Source organism: Monodelphis domestica, chromosome 2 (assembly GCF_027887165.1).
Source record: "Monodelphis domestica isolate mMonDom1 chromosome 2, mMonDom1.pri, whole genome shotgun sequence".
Taxonomy (NCBI): domain Eukaryota; kingdom Metazoa; phylum Chordata; class Mammalia; order Didelphimorphia; family Didelphidae; genus Monodelphis; species Monodelphis domestica.
The window spans coordinates 103,266,206-103,282,397 of record NC_077228.1 but is presented as its reverse complement, the minus strand read 5'-3'; the positions used below and the strand labels follow the sequence as shown (position 1 = coordinate 103,282,397).

The 16,192-nt window shown below is 44.7% G+C and overlaps 1 protein-coding gene across 2 annotated transcripts in view; it reads right to left on the bottom strand.

Annotated features, from left to right (window-relative positions):
- Positions 1-16,192, bottom strand: part of IGFN1 (immunoglobulin like and fibronectin type III domain containing 1) — a 42,466-nt gene that overhangs the window by 12,152 nt on the left and 14,122 nt on the right. For both annotated transcript variants that reach the window (XM_056815713.1, XM_056815714.1), the window contains exons 9-17: positions 16,177-16,192; positions 15,082-15,250; positions 13,327-13,599; positions 7,104-12,602; positions 6,400-6,524; positions 5,822-5,963; positions 4,015-4,311; positions 2,763-3,062; positions 1,430-1,603 (exon numbers count right to left, since the gene is read on the bottom strand). The exon at positions 16,177-16,192 is cut by the window's right edge and continues 98 nt beyond it. In XM_056815713.1, the coding sequence (XP_056671691.1) occupies positions 1,430-1,603; positions 2,763-3,062; positions 4,015-4,311; positions 5,822-5,963; positions 6,400-6,524; positions 7,104-12,602; positions 13,327-13,599; positions 15,082-15,250; positions 16,177-16,192 (6,995 nt within the window). The remainder of the gene's footprint in view (positions 1-1,429; positions 1,604-2,762; positions 3,063-4,014; positions 4,312-5,821; positions 5,964-6,399; positions 6,525-7,103; positions 12,603-13,326; positions 13,600-15,081; positions 15,251-16,176) is intronic.

Sequence of the window (16,192 nt, the reverse complement as noted above, 5' to 3'; positions counted from 1 at the left end):
TAGATTTCCCTTTTACATCATGACTTTCCCCATTGTGGTTTTCATATATCACAAGTCAGCATAAGAAATTAAATGAGAATTTGCGTGTGGGGAGTGGTTTGTGGAAGCTACAGAAGACACACAAAGGCTTAGAAATTCATAAGTGCATAAAATTAAAACACCAACAAGAGGCAGCTAGGGAGACTCCTGAAATTATGAAGAAATTGATTGACAAGAAAGACTACAAACCAGAATAGATATTCAATGCTGATGAGCCTGCCTTGTATTGGAAAAAATGTCCAAGGACAAATATTACCTAAGAAGAGAAGTGAGTCCCATATTTTAAAGGGACAAGGTAGAACCTATAGTAAAGCATGCATATGGTGGCAGCTAGGTGGCTCAGTGGATTGAGAGGCAGGTCCTAGATTCAAATCTGGTCTCAGATACTTCCTAGCTGTGTGACCCTGGGCAAGTCATTTAACCCCCATTGCCTATCTCTTACCATTCTTCTTCTGCCTTGGGACCGATACACATTATTGATTCTAAGGTAGAAGGTAAATGCATTTATACATATTTATAATTATGTAAATTGCAGATTATATAAATGTATAATTATGTATACATTGAAAATAAAGTATATTTCTACATATGATAAAATATATGTAGAAAGCAAAACATATATAATAAAGTATTTTATCTCTTAAGCTCTTTGTATGTTCTTTCTATTATATCACTGTAAAAATCATAGAGGAAGCAGAATTCCCTCTATTTTTTAAATGGATAAATTGAGACTCAAAAAAGGTTAGTGATTTACTCAAGGTCACACAGAAAGTTAGTGATAGGGCTGAGATTAGAACCATGTTGTCAGAAGAAAAATACATTTTTTTTTAATTTGAAAAAGGTAAAAACAAAAAATAGAAATAGAAAAAAATTAAACATAAAAAAGAAAGAAAAAAGAACCATGTTGTCCTCATCATTAATCATGCTATGGTGTCAGATGATTTCCATTTGGATCTTAAGCCCTTCTCCCACCTCGCTCTATGAGGTCGAGCCAGTCACTTTCTTTTTCTGGACTTGTTTCCTCCTCTGTAAAAGGAGCAGGTTAGAGTAGATGATCTCTAAGATCCATTTGCACTCTAAATACCATAGGATCTTTCTATTAAACCATGATGACCTAAGTGGAAAGCAACAAACAGTAGAACTGAGAAAGTGGGAGGGTAAGGAATGCAATTTTGCTGAATCCTTCTGAATTGCACCAGCTGATTCTGGATTGCAGACCCAGAGCTGAATAGAGGAATGAAAAGAAAGTATTGCCTTGCTTGTTGACAACTTGGTTGGGGCCAGGGACCTGACTCCTTAATGCCATGGTCTAGCGGTCTCCCATTCTTCACTGGGCTGCCCCTGCCACCCTCCCCCTGCATTCCATTGTTCCCCACTCAAGCTTGCTCACCAGGAATGGGCTGGTCATTGACAGCTGTCCAGGTATTGCTTCCTTTCTTTCTCTTCTCAATTATGTAGCCTAGGAGTTGAGCACTCCCTGGGCCCTGGGGTGCTGTCCATGTCAGAGTGATACCCTGACTGGTAGCAGCAACAATGGTTGGAGGTGGAGGGGGTCTAGGACAAGCTATGAGAAAAGCCAAGAATTAGTTATCAAGAGGCAATGAAAAAGTACATCTGGGGTCAGACTCCTCTGATGGGGTAGAGAGGAAATCACAGGCACCTGTGCTGCTAGACACTGTGCCCAAGAGTATATAAGCCCAGCCTGCTCCGGGGAGATCACACTGCCCTGAATGGAGCCTATTGTGCTCTCTGATACCTTTTTCCCCAAAACCCTTATCTTCCATCTTAGAATCAACACTATGTATTGGTTCCAAGGGAGGAGAGAGGTAAAGGCTAGACAAATGGGATTAAGTGACTTGTCCAGGGTCACACAAATAGGAAGTGTCTGAGGCTACATTTGAACTACCCAAGACTTCCCATCTCCAAGCCTGGCTCTCAATCCACTGATCCACCTAGCTGCCCCCTCCCCAACACCTTTAATCTGTAACAAGTTTTCTTGACCTCTGCTGAACAAAATCCCTAGGCAAGGGGAGACCTGATGGAAGCTGGAGTCTGGTATTTCCCAAATTAGAGCACTAAGGCACTACCAGTGAAGGCAACCCACTCAGAGTCTTCCTCACCTCCCAGAGCCAAGGTCAGGAGAAAGTGCAAGTAATCACCTTCCGCCTCTCCCACAAGAGATTTCATTAGCAAAGAACGCGCCTGGCAAGGTAATTCCTACCATTGCAGTCTAGTGACTATTTTGTAACTACAGTCTTAGAGAGTTGCCCAGGATACTAAGGCATTAAATGATCTGGACTGGGTCACAGGGCCATTGCATGTCAGAGGTTTTCATGGACCTGGATCTGGAAGGGACTTCAGAGACCCTTTAGTCCAGTCTCTTCAGAGGAGGAAATTGAGGCTGAAGGAGATTAAGGGAGAAGTGATTTTGGTAGAGTCCCTCAGGTAATTAGAAGTAGGATTTGGACCCAGGTCATAGGATAATAAATCAGAGATTTAGAGTTAGAATAGGCCATAGAGCTTCTCTGGCATCCAAATGAGTCTGGTTGACAGATAAAATAAGGTTGAGCTGAAGGACTATCAGCTCAGCCCTTCTCCTCAGAATCTCAAAGGCACTTCTTAGCTTATCTGAAGGGAAGCTACAGTTTCCAGCATCCCTGGCTAGATCCTGGCTGAGCTTTCAGAGGGGTTTCCTCTTTGCCTCTCCCAATAGTCCCATTCACCTTCAGAAGCCACGAGCAACTCTTCTGACACTAGGGCCTCTCCAGAACCCTCAGAGGTCACAGCCCGGACTCGGTAGGTATACTTCTTTCCTTGCTCCACTCGGGTATCAGAGAAGGTGGTGACATTTCCAGGGGTCTCGCCTAGCTTCAGCCAGGTGGTTCTACCAGCCTGCTGCCTTTCCACCACATAGGTCAGCACCACTTGGCCCCCATCATCCCGAGGAGGCTGCCAGCTCAGGCTGATGCCTGCCCCCCGACAGTACTGGACCTTCAGGGGGCCCTGTGGGTGCTGGGGCTTGTCTGGGGGCCAAAGAGAACAGGAATGGTTAAAGGAGTGTGTATGTGTATATTTGGAGGGGGCTTGGACTGGGGGGACTTTTCTCCTGCAGTAAAAAGGCTAACAGTGACTTCATTCCAAAACCCTTTCCAGGATTAGACTATCCCACAGGATTTGTTGTTAGCACTCATCTAGTTCAATCTTCCCAATTTAGAAGTAAGGAATTGAGATCCAGAAAGGATAAAACAGCTTGCCCAACGTTACAAAGGTAGAAAGTGGTAGAGATGGGATTTGAACCCAGATTCTCTGATTCCAAATGCAGATTTCCTTCTATTACACCATGTTTATGGTGTCAGCCAAGTGCTTAATGTATGACTGTCAGGCCCCTAGCAAAGCCAAATATCCCTCAAGCCCTTCCCAGGACCTTCCTTGCAATGAAAAGTATGAGAATTGGTCTGTTCTTCCATACAGAGCTAGTCTGGCCCACTTGCCCAGAGAGAAACAGCCATCCTTGCTCTTATTTTTGGGCTCTGCTGTGTCATTTATTGCCTTCTACACTCACATGGGCTGGATACAGAGCCCCCAGGGCTCCAGGTAAAGTGGGACCACCCAGATGACACTCAACCCATCCTTCTAGGCTGGGCCAACCTAACCAGAAGAGGGCAGGGAAGTCCCCATGAGGAGAGAACAACAGATACCAGAACTGGGGATGAGGGGAAAGGAAAGAATGAACAATAAAATGAATGAGAAAGGCAGAAAAACTCATTCCTAGGAATTTAAAGGTAGAAAGGATCTTGGAAATCAAATTCACAGAGTTGGAATTTAAACCCAGATCTCACCATTCCAAATCTATGGCCCAGATAACGTCTATCAGAGCCCTACAATATAGTCTAAAGTCCTTGACTAAGACTAAACCAAGGCTTCCTACACAATCCCCAGGGAGTCTTGACCAAAAGAGGAAGCTAGGTCTGGCACCTATGACCTTCAGGGTGAGTTGAGCCTCCATTGAGCCTCCTGCATTCGTCAGTTTCACAAGGTACTGTCCACTGTCCTTGCGACTTGCACTGGGGAGGCACAGGCGAGTGAAGTTGTCCCCCTGGTCCAGCTGGGCTCCCTTGGGGCCTCCCACTACTTCTGCACCATCTTTCTTCCAAGTAACTCGAACAGGAGCCTGGCCTGAAAATGGGATCTTCACTGTCACAGTCTTCCCTGCCTTGACCACCAATGGTTCCTTTAGTTTCTCCAACATATCCTGGGCAATGGTCAAGGGCTCTAAACAAAGGAGGACAATGAATTAATTTAGAAATGAACCTAAGCCTTGGTTACATCTCTGGGCAGGGAAATAAGCCTCAAGAAGAAAGGGACAATGTTTAATCTTATAGGGTAGTTGTGAACAAAGCCTTCTGCAGACCTTGAAATGCTAAATAAATGTGGGTTATGGCTTTGATGGCTGATGTATTATCAGAGGGGAGAACAGGGACCAAGGAGTAGGGATTAGGGAGGGATAATAGTAAGGACTATCACAGTAAACAGAGGTCTACTGATTCCTGAGGAACAAAAACGATAAATAAATGGGCTTGACTGAAGCATAAAAGACTAAAGCTAGGCATCAGGTAACGTGTAAGAAAACAGAATGGATGAAGTTGTGAAATGACTGAATAAGAGGAATTAAAGCTTGCCTAAAATAGTTCCTTACAAGCTAAAAGAGGATTTAGAGATTGTTTAGGGAAAATTGTACATTTTACAGATAAAGAAACTGAGTCCCCCACTTGCTATTACTAGAAGGATTTTAAAACAGAAGAATCTTTCCCGTTGATCAGGGTACTATACTAAAGAATGTCAAAGGTGGTCAATGGATCCAAATGCTTGTGATAAATGGCCCAAATATTTGGTGCTATTTCAAAGGTTTAGAATATTTAAGACAATCTATGGACCCAAACATTTATGATAACCAACTCAAGAATGAGGACTTCGAATGAGAGGCATAGATCTGGGGCTAAATTCATAGATATAGACTTGGAAAAGGCCTTTGGGGTCATCTAAGTCCAGTGGTGTGCTGGAAGCAGCTCTTACCAGCTGGCCAATTGCTATGTGTTCAGGATAAACATTTACACCTCAGTAACCTGCCAATGCTATAAATCAGGGCTTGATTTTGTTTTTGCAGTTAATTGTATGGACTTGATAAAGGGATGAAGAAAGGGTTAATAAATAAGATTAAACTTAGAAGTGTCTCATGGGTAATTTTTTAAGAGCCATCTGTTAAACACTTACCAGCACCCACTGATAGTCCAACCCTGTCATTTTGCAGATGAGAAAACTAAGACCATGAAAGACGAAATACTTTGCCCAAGTTTACAAGAGTGGTGACAGAGTCAGGACTCAAAATCAAGTTCTCTGACTCCAAAACCATTTGATTGTCAGCTCTCCAATATTCATGCCAGTGGAATAAAATGGTTCATGATCCAAAAAAGCAGTTATTTATTTATATGAGATATATTATAGGGTTTTTGAGTGTTGCCAGGGGAGATCACTGATTTTTCTTGCTGGTTCTGCTCTGGATAATTCTAAAAGGAATCTCTAGGCTCTATGTTCTCTGAGGAGCTCACACTGGGGGCTAGTAGGAGAAGGCTGGAAAAAGATGAGGGGGCAACTCTGACATTTCACACCAGCCACAGATAATCTATTATGAAAGGCAACAAAAGCAGGGTCTTCGGGGGTTGGTTTGGGTTTGGGTCTGAAAGCAGCCTGGGCAGGGATGAGGGGATGGGGGTGGGGACCTCACCTCGGATGGTCAGAGTAGCCTCACTCATATGATCCCCAGCTACAAACATGTATTTTCCAGCCTGGGCCTCCTGCACTTGGGGTATTCGAAGTCTGTAACTGGAGCCATCTTGCTCAAAGATGACCCCATCTTCGGCAGTGAGCTGAGGGCAAGGACCACAGGAGGAGAAAATCACAGAAAATCGCATCTCCTCCCCAACGCCCTCCCCTGGTCTGGTGAACCAGGTGTCCCGTTCCTATCTGTGTCAGGGAGTAGAGGTCCCTTCATTACTTGACAAGAGATAAATCAAATATTACAAATGAAATATCATTTAAAATGTACTCAGGCCGCTGGTTATAAGGCAAAGAAAATTTAGAAATCATCTCATCTAAAACCCTCATTTCACAGAAGAAACTGAAGCTCCAAGAGATAAAAGGATTTGCTCAAGGCTTGCAGTTAAAGGCAGAGCTGAGACTAGAACCCGAGTCTCTTACTCTCACATCAATGTTTCTTTTAAGAAGGTTTTCACAAGATGAATCTTCCTGTCCCTCCCACATTTATCTTTTTCACATCATAGAAGCATATAAGGAGATGAGTACCTTAACACCCTCCTTGAACCAGGCACCAGATAACAAGTCGCTGGTCAGGGTACAAGAGAGGACAGCTTCTTCCCCTTTCTTGGCTTCCATGTCAGCCAGTTCCTGGGAAAAATGGCCTGACAGTCCTAGAGAGATAAGGGGAAGGCCTGAGTCACAGAACAAGAGCTTGACACAAAACTGGGCAGGGGGAGAGGCTCCATGGCCCAGATTCATTTCCCAGGTTCCATATTTAACATCTGGAAAACTAACTATAGTCCCTGCTAGGAACATCCGAATGCTCCTGATAGCAATGACACCAGCAGAGACCACAGGATGGAAACCAAGCTGCCACTTTCTTCAGCTATGGGACAGTGGAAGTAAGAGGAGAAAATTGGGGGGGGGGCGGGTATTCATTCAGTCAAATTCATAAAAGGCAATGAGATGGTGGTGGGATTGGGGAAATGGTCATCAAATAGCTTAGATGACAGAGGATTGGAACACATCCACTTTAGAACCAGGATACCATCTGTTCCAAGGGCAAGAGGATCAGGGAAGAATCTCTCCTTTATTTGAAAAATCAAGGTGGACCTTATCACTGACAGTAAAAGAGATAGACTGGAACACCTTCTCCCAACTTGAATGGGAATCAACTTCCCAGGAACCCAAAAGGTCTCTCCCAGAAGTCAACCTCCACCCCCATAGGTGGCCAGTTGATAGATACTTACCTTGAATTTCCTCAAAGAAATTGCTTGAGTTTTGCTTGTTTCTGTATCTTGGTTTTGAGGAAGTTGAAATTCTGTCTAAACCATCATTCTTGTTGCTCTCATGGCCCATGGAATCTCTGTTCTGGTGGTCTCCTTTCTGAGGTTCTTCTGGGACACTTCTGCTCTCAGTTCCATATCTAGATCCCCAAACCCTTCCTTCCTCAAGTTTCTGTCTATCTGAAATTTCTCTCCTAGCTCCTAACCCACTCTGGGACCCATTCCAAACCTGGGACTCCCGCCCCTCTGATCTGGCAAAATCCTTGGTTCCTGTCCTAGTCTTTCCTCCCCAGGTGGATGGGGAGGTCCCTCCCCCATCTCTCCTCTCATAATTATCCAGGGACCTTGGACCTTTAGGCCTAATGTTTTTGCCATTCAGAGACTCCAGATCCTCCCTGACTCCTGATGGATCTTTGCCATCCAAGTCTACCCCTTTACCCAACATAGTCTCTGAGTCCCTGGTCTCCCCTGACTTGTCTCTATAGCTTTTCCTTCCATCTTTGCCCTTTAGAGCTCCCTCCATCCCTGACTGCTGAATTCCATTAGCACAACTGTCTCTCCATTGACTAGAATTCATTCCTCCCAAGACACCTGAGCCCTTTGCACTTCCTGAAACTCCCCCTCGACCATCCAAGGACCCTGCCCCACCCCATCTACCAGCTCCTGCTTGACCTGGCACTGACATCCTACCATCACAGAAATCATTACCCTCTGTTCCATTCAGAACACCCTGGATCCCATTAATGGTGGTGTCTTTTGCCTCAGGGGTATCCTGTACTCCTATGTCCTGGTGTCTGTACTTGATATTTACTCCACTATTGTCTGGCCTTAGGTTCCTCCCTGTCCAAGTATCCCCTATCCCTTGGTCACCTGCTCTGGTGCAAACGTTCTTTCCTCCTAACCTAGAGTGTGCATCCTGACCCCAACCTGAAATATTTGAGTTTCTGGATTCTTTTTCTGTTCCTGGACTACCCAGTAACATCCCATTTTCCTGATATTCCAGACCTCCTTGGCCATCAGCTCTGCTTGTATGCCCTCCTCTCAGAGTTCCTCTAGTATACAGACTGATATCTTTTCCAAGTTCATTACCTGGAGCAGCAGCTCTATCTGTGGGCAATCCCTCCCTGTCAACAAATTCTCTGTTTCTAGGATGCCCCTGGAGCCCATGGCCACCCTCCCACTCACCAGTTCCTGATCTTCCTCCCATACAGTGTAGATCTCTTGATTCCCCTGGGGCCTCTGGGCCTCCAGAACCATCTCTAGAACCTGGTTGACTAGGAAGGAAATCCTTTTCACTCCAAGAGTCCATCACCCCAGAGATCCTAGACCTATGTGCTGCAGCAACCCCAGACCCTATTACTCCAGGAACCCCAGAGATATTTCCATAATCATGACCATAATCTGTCCCATTCATAGATCCCATTACTTTGCCTCTTTCTGAGTCATCTATAGAACCTGCTCCAACTCCAGACTGCCCTAGACCTCTGCCCTCTCTTCCTCCTTTGTCTCTGAACTTCTCTCCATATCTTAGTCCATCCAATGACTTCAATGCTCCAGAACTCCCTGGGCCACCACCAAAATTCCCCTCAGTACTAGTCCCCATTCTCCTGGAATCTTTTAAGTCATTTCTATAACCTTCATTTCCCAGTGTCCCATCATCACCTAAATCATCTTTATAACCTCCTTGAGCTTCTGTTTCCATTCCCCAAGACCCCCCTAAAATGCCTTTATCACCTCCTTCATCCCTTGATTCCTTTCCTCCAGAATCCTTTAAACCACCTCTATTATCTGCCTCGCCCTCCTTCCTCATTTTTCCAGAACCTCCTAAGCCTTCTCTACAACCTCCTTCATACCTTGACCCCTGAGACACAGAACCTCTTGACCCCCCACCATACCCTTCTTTGTCTCCAGTCCCCAGAAGTTCTGTACCTCCTGACCTATTCCCATAACTTTCCCCCTGGCCAGACCAGCAAGGTCCCAAGGTCTCAGAATCAGTGCCATCTTCAGATGACATTACTTTGGAGCTCCTAATATCATCACAATAACTAGCTCCCACTCCAGAATCCATTGCATTGGGCCCTCTAGACCCACCCCCACAATTCATATTGCCCTTAGGGCTCTGTGGCACCAGTCCCATAGAGTCATCCCTAGACTCTGCTCCTGAACCAAGCCTCATTGCTCCCAAGCTGCAAGAGTTATGCCCATAACCCACTGTCCCACCTGCTCTCAAAGCTGCTGAATCTCCAGATCCTTCACCATAGCCATCCCCACCCCAAGACTTCATTCCTCCTGAATCCTTTGACCCATCTCCAATACATCCTTCCCCTTTAGACCCAACTATTCCAAGAACTCCAGGACCATTTCCACCAATAGAACCCACTGTCCCTGGGCTTCCTATCCTACCTCCCAAGCCTATCTCTCCCCAAGCTCCCATCATCCTTTGGTTTCTGGATCTGTCCCCATATCCTTTTTCATTCTCTTGTCCTATTATACTTGGACCCCGTGAATCACTCCTAAAACTGGGAGCCTTGCCAAACACCAGTTCCTGAGAAACCCCCCACTCATTCTTATATTCTTCTCCAAAACCAGATCCCATCTCCCAAGGATCCCCTAAACCACTTATATAACCTCCCTTATCCATTGTCCCTATTTCCTGAGGAGAACCTGAGCCACCTCCATAACCTCTCTCAAAGTCTGGTCTTAGTCCCTCAGCATCCTTTAAACTACTCCCATAAGCTCCCTTGCCCTCTGATCCCATTCTCCTAAAACTCCCCAAACTCCCCTTATATCTACCTTCAACCTCTGACCCTATTCCCTCAGGACCCTCTAATCTATCCCCATAGCCTCTCTTCCCCTCTGTCCCTTCCCCCCCAGGACATTCTGAACCACCTCCATAATCTCCTTCAACCTCTGACATTATTCTTCCAGAACTCCCTAAACCTTTTCCATAACCTCCCTTACCCTCTGATCCTGTTCTCCTAGGTCTCTCTAAGCTATCCTCATATTCACCTTCAACTACTGATCCTATTCCCCCAGAACTTTCTGAACCACCTCCATAATCTCCCTCAACTTCTGATCTTATTCCTTCAAAATTTCCTAAATCTCTCCCATAACCTCCTTTACCCTCTGATCCTGTTCTCCTAGGTCTCTCTAAGCTACCTTCATATCCACTTTCAACCCCTGACCCTATTCCCCCAGAACCCCTTAAATTGCTTCTGTGGCCTCCCTTACCCCATGATTCTATTCTTCTAGAATCTTCTAAGTCACCCTCTTCCTCACCTTCTGACTCTACTCCTCCAGGATACCCTACACTACCTCTATAACCTTTCTTACTTCTTGACCACATTTCCCCAGGGCCCCCTGAGCCCACCTTTAAACCTATCTCACCTCTTAACTCAATTCCCCCAGGAGTCACTGGGCTACTTCCATCTCCCTTATCCCTTGATCCTATTTTTCCCAGATTTCCTGAACCCCTTCCATAATCTCCATCACTCCAGGACCTCATACCTATAGGACCATCTAAGTCACTCTTATAATTCCCTTCCCCCCATGACCCTATTCCCCCAGGACCCCCTAAGCCAACCCTAATACCTCCCTCACTCTCTGATCCTATTCTTCCAGGACCCCCAAAGTCACTCCCATAACCTTCTAAGTCACTCCTGAAACTTTCTTCACCCCTTAGTCTTATTTTCCTAGGACTCCCTAAATAATCTTTATTACTTTCCATACTTCTTGATCCCATTGCTTCAGGAGCCTCTAAGCCACCTGTGCAACCCCCCACACCACCAGGCTTTTTTATTTGTCTGTCTTCTGGGATATCTTTTAAACTGGCTCCATAATTAGATCTCATTCCCTCTGAACCTTTTACATCATCCCTACTACCTCTCTTACTTCCAGATCCCTGAGTTTCCCAGTCTCCTGAGCCATCCTTGTAAACTGCCCTATCTTTTATCCAGTGGTCTCTAGGCCCATCCCCAAAGCTTGCCCTATTCCCAGACCCCATTAATTCACCTGCCTTAACACTAATCCCCTTATCTCCCCTTCTCCCAGACTCCATTATTCTCAATGTTCCTAGGCCATCTTCAGGCCCAATTTTCCTGAAGTTGTAACTTGTATCATCCCAGGAGCTCATCATTCCTTCAGACTCCACTTTGTCATCTCTATACCCAGCTTCTGATTGGTCTGCTGGCCAGCCTTGGAAATACCCCAACTCTCTGGAGCTTTCTCCCAATAGCCCCCCCAGGGACTTTGGTACCCCCTGACTATCTCTAGGACCCAAGCCTCTTCCTTTAAGTTCATGCAAGTCCTCCATACTGTGCCCATATCCCTCACCTCCATCAGACCCCAAAGCCCAAGGACCAGCTTTAAATCCTGTTCTCCTAACAATAGGTTCCTTCCCAAGAGACTCTGTCTCCCCCAAGCTAGCCTTGTAACCTGCTTCTTCTAGTGATATATCAACTTCCTCCCCCAAATCCTTTTGTCCTAGAAAGGATTTCTTGCTATGAGACAATCTCTGTACTTGGAAGTCCCTTAATTTTTCTCCATTGCCTTTATTCCAGCCTAGAGGCTCCCATGCCTCAGTACTGCCAGCCCCACTGCTACCATCACCTTGACCAGTCCTCTGGGCCTGTTTCTCCCCTGCCTCTCCAAGGCAAGGAGGCCTATATTGACCCCTTTTAGAGCTAAAGTCATCCCTACCCTCCAACTCCAAATTAAAATCAGCTTCTAAACTCATTCCTAGTTTCCTTCCTTTTTTCCAAGATCCTACTGGACTAGTCTGAGAAGTAACCAGGCTCCTCTCTCCTGTTCCAAGATCCCCTATATTTCCTTGGCTATAATTTCCCAACTGCCCTCCACTGTCCTCCCTATCCTCCTTTCCTTTCAAATTATTTTGCCATCCTTTGCCCTGAAGACCTCCAGTACTGGCCTCCAAACTCTCCCCTACCTCCCATTGTCTGGATTTGGTCTTATTTCCACCACAGTCTTGCTGTTGTCTTATCATGAAGTCCATTCCACTTTCCCATCCATCTCCCTGTAGCCCATATCCCCCTGGGAAGCTTACTCCCTGACCACCAACTTTGGGGAGCTGGTTTCTCTCAAGTAGGGTGTCCCTGTTTCCCTCTGCTCTGCAAACTCCCTTATTTTCCATCACCTCATCCAAGTCCCAGGCTAGGTCAGCAATTCCTTCTTTCTCCATGGGGAAGTTATTATATCCTCTGGGACCATCTTGGCCACCTCCATGTTGGCCCCCTGTGATGTGGAGACCATAGGGGAGACCATCATCCTTTATGGGTTCTCCCAGCTGACTCCAATCCCCTGGTTTCACTTCCTTTATGAGTTTTTCTGAATTCTTCACATCTGAAAATGGGGCTTCTTCAGCTTGAAGCCTATTTCTTTCATCGTTGCCAACTTCATCTGTCTTCTTTCCCTGTCTTGTAGGTAGAAAACCTTTGTCCTTCTCACCTTCCAGGAGGCAGTTATTGGATGGAAGAAACATCAAAGCCATATTTGTACGAGAAAATAAAAAAGATTCAAATCCCCATTACACAGATTCGTTAACTTCCCACCTCCAAGCTACCCATTCCACTGCATCAGGAAGATCATATAATGCTGGCTTGGAAAAAATATTTAGAGATCATCTTGGCCAAACTATATCTGAACAGGAATTCCCTCTACAATTCTCTGACAAGTAACCATCCTACCTCCATTTGGAGACTTCCAATGAGCTCAGTATTTTCCAATTTCATCCATGGCATTGGGGAGAACCCTCTCCCTATATAGAAGCTTTTTCTTGTGTAGAACTTAAGTCTATCTTTCTACAATTTCTACCCATTCTTTGCTCTTGGTTCTTCCCTCTGAGGCCAAGAAGAGCAAGTCTAATCCTGAGTGAGCAGACCCAGTTTAGGATCAACAGTGCCTAGCATAGTACTTGGCATTTATAAATATGTGCTGATTGATTCATTCTTATGAACTCAATGGCATTCCTAATTAAGAACAAAAGTGAAGCCCTGCCTAACACCCCAAGAAACCTCCATTTCCCTGGTTGGGAAGGCAGTCTGGATATAGTGGGAGATCTCAGCCCAGGATTCCCTATCTGTCCAAGGTCCTGTCCTCCCCAGTCTATATCTAGTTCTAAACTTGGATCTCTCTAGAGACAAATAAGAGGTCAACAGTTTGACCATCTCACCTTCTACCACCAACCAAGCACTAGAAGAGTGGAGACCAGTGCCAAGGGAATAAAGGCCCATGTCAGAACGCTGGGCCCCTCTCACCACCAGCCGGTGAGTCAGGCCATCAGGAGACACAGACACCTCATACTTGTCACTGGGCCGAAGGGGCCGGTGTTGAAACTGCCAGAAGGCGTGTGGGCAAGGATTGGAGAGGGTGCACTCAAAAACAGCATCTTCTTGCACCTCACATAGAGTTTCAGCCAGGGGATTCACAACCCTGGCAGGGATGACTGCCAAAGAAGCAAGGCAAAATAAGAAGGAATTTGAGATTAATCCCAGATTATACAGATGTCCTAAGGACTATTCTCCCTCCATGCCCCCCTCCAATCCTCTACTCCCATCCCCAAATATATTCTTGTTACTCTATAGTAACTTTACATTTGCCAGAGGAACTTGTGACTTTGGATAAGTAAATTAATTTATTTAAGCCGTCAGCAAGGTAGCACGGGGAACAGAGTTCCCGGAGTCAAAAAGATTCATTTTCCTGGTATGAGACACTAGTTGTGTGGACCTGGGCAAGTCACTTAACCCTATTAGCCTCAGTTTCCTTATTTGTAAATAAACTGATCACTCTAGTATCTATGCCCAGAAAGCCCCAAATGGGGTCATGAAGAGTTGAATACAAGTGGAAAACAACTAAATAGTTAACCCCCATTGCCTAGTCCTTACCACTCTTCTGCCTTAGAACCAATACATAGTGATTCTAAGACGGAAGGTAAGGGTTTAAAAACAAAACTGAACAGACCTCAGTTTCCTCATCTGTAAAATGAGGGGATTGAGCTTAAAGATTCGTTCTAGCTCTAACATGCTATAAATCTATGCCCAATATTGGGCACTTTGGGTGACCTCAATTTTCTCCTTTCTTGCTCAGCCTTCAATCACCAGTATCCTCAATGGTGTTCAAATCCTTCCTCATCCAATCTTCCCAACCCTACTCTAATCCCCCACCTAAAATGTACTTCTAACCAGACCAGATTGGAGAGGGAGACATGATTTAATAAGATAAGTAGGAAGGCCATCCAAAACCATGTTATGACTTGTGTGAAGGAAGGCAACAGGAAAGGTGAGTTGTGCCCAAGGCATAAGGAGTGGGTTTGGTGCTGAAAGCAAAACAAAGAAGTCATAGGAATTGGAAGCGATGAGATGTACACAGTGGAGGTAGAGACAGGAAATAAACTAATAAGTGGATTTGAACAGAACTCATGTTAAGGAGTTTAGATTTGGAGCAAAAAACAATGGAGTACCCCTGAAAATTTCTGAATAGAGCAATGACTTCTATGCCCTCTTAGTGTGACAAATTAGCCTATCTTGTCTTTGATTATGAGTGCAGAGAGTACTGAAGTCTGAGTACCCAGAATTCCCCAGGGATTCTAGTCCTAGCTCTTCCAGTTACTAGAAGCATGACCTTGGTCCTCAATTTCCTCACCTGAAAAATGAGGGGATTAGACTAGGTTCACTCTGTTGTCTACGAATCTAGTAATATTTCTGTGTAAAAGCACAGTTCCAGCCCAGCGCTTTGTGCAGATAAACTCTTATTCTAAAGGATTTTAGTTGATGGCAATTTAGCTGTTTCATTTGTCTGTATCTTTTCTTCATAGTGAAAATGTAAGCTCCTTGAAGGCAGGTATTATGGATACTATTTGTCTTCCATGGAGTCAGGTCCCCAGAACAAATGTGAGGTGAAGTGACTAATGATGTGATTTATTGCTCACCATCTGCCTCCAATTCAGTGGAAAACACCTCCACATCCTCCACCTTGACCTGGTAGATGCCAGCATCCTCTGGTTGCAGGTCCTGAACATGGAAGTAGTAGCGCTTTCCCAGACGCCTCAAGCAATGCTTAGTTTCATTTCCATAGCCATAGTGAATCATCTCACCATCCTTTGGAGAGAGGGAGAGTGGAGAATGGGGACATGAGAGAAACAAGAAGTCACTACTAGGATCTTCAGTCCATCTTGCCCAGCTCCCATTTAGTCTTATTATCCTTAGCCAGTATCTACTGCTTGCAGGAAGTTGGCCCTTGGCCATAGAACATACTACCTGCAAATCTGGCATTGAAGTAAAATAAAAGAAGGGATTCTAGGCCATCTATGTGAGGGAAGAGATGGGATATGGGGAAATACAGAGACAATGGAGCAGAAGTAGGATGAAAATAGTTTCTACGACTTTTAACAGGAGTGAATATCATGGAAATAACATGCAAAACAGCATCTTTTCCTGGAATTACCAGTTAATTCCAAGGTAAAAGTATTGCCCAAGCAATACATATATATAAATTATAAATACATATTAAATATATATATATATATACATAAAATATGCCCAAGCCATCCTATAGAGTGTGAGAGATAATAGATGGAAGGAATCTCAATAGAATAATAAAAATATCAAATCCTTCTCAAACCTGGGATATTTGCAAAATATGTTCAGAGGACCAAGATGTAATAAAATACCAAAATGAAAACCTGTGTCTACTTTAGCTAAATCCTACCAATTAAATCAATGAAGTCTAATTACTCTCAAAGACTGCCTGGCACAAGTGCCATGGTCAATGTTGAATAAGTAGAAGCTGAGTAAGGGTAATGGCTTTTGCCAGCTGCCTCCTGATTCTCTCATTATAGAAATAAATTCCATCTATATAATTCCTACTTTTCAAGGAAGGATTGTTACCTGTTGGTTGTCCAATTAGCCAAAGGTAAAGGGGATATTCTTTGAAATGTTTGCTCAGGCATTGCTCCAGTAGGTGACCCATGATATTTAATCCCATTATGCATGGCTCAAACCACTCCTACCTTAGTCAATCTCACCTTGTATAAATAAATT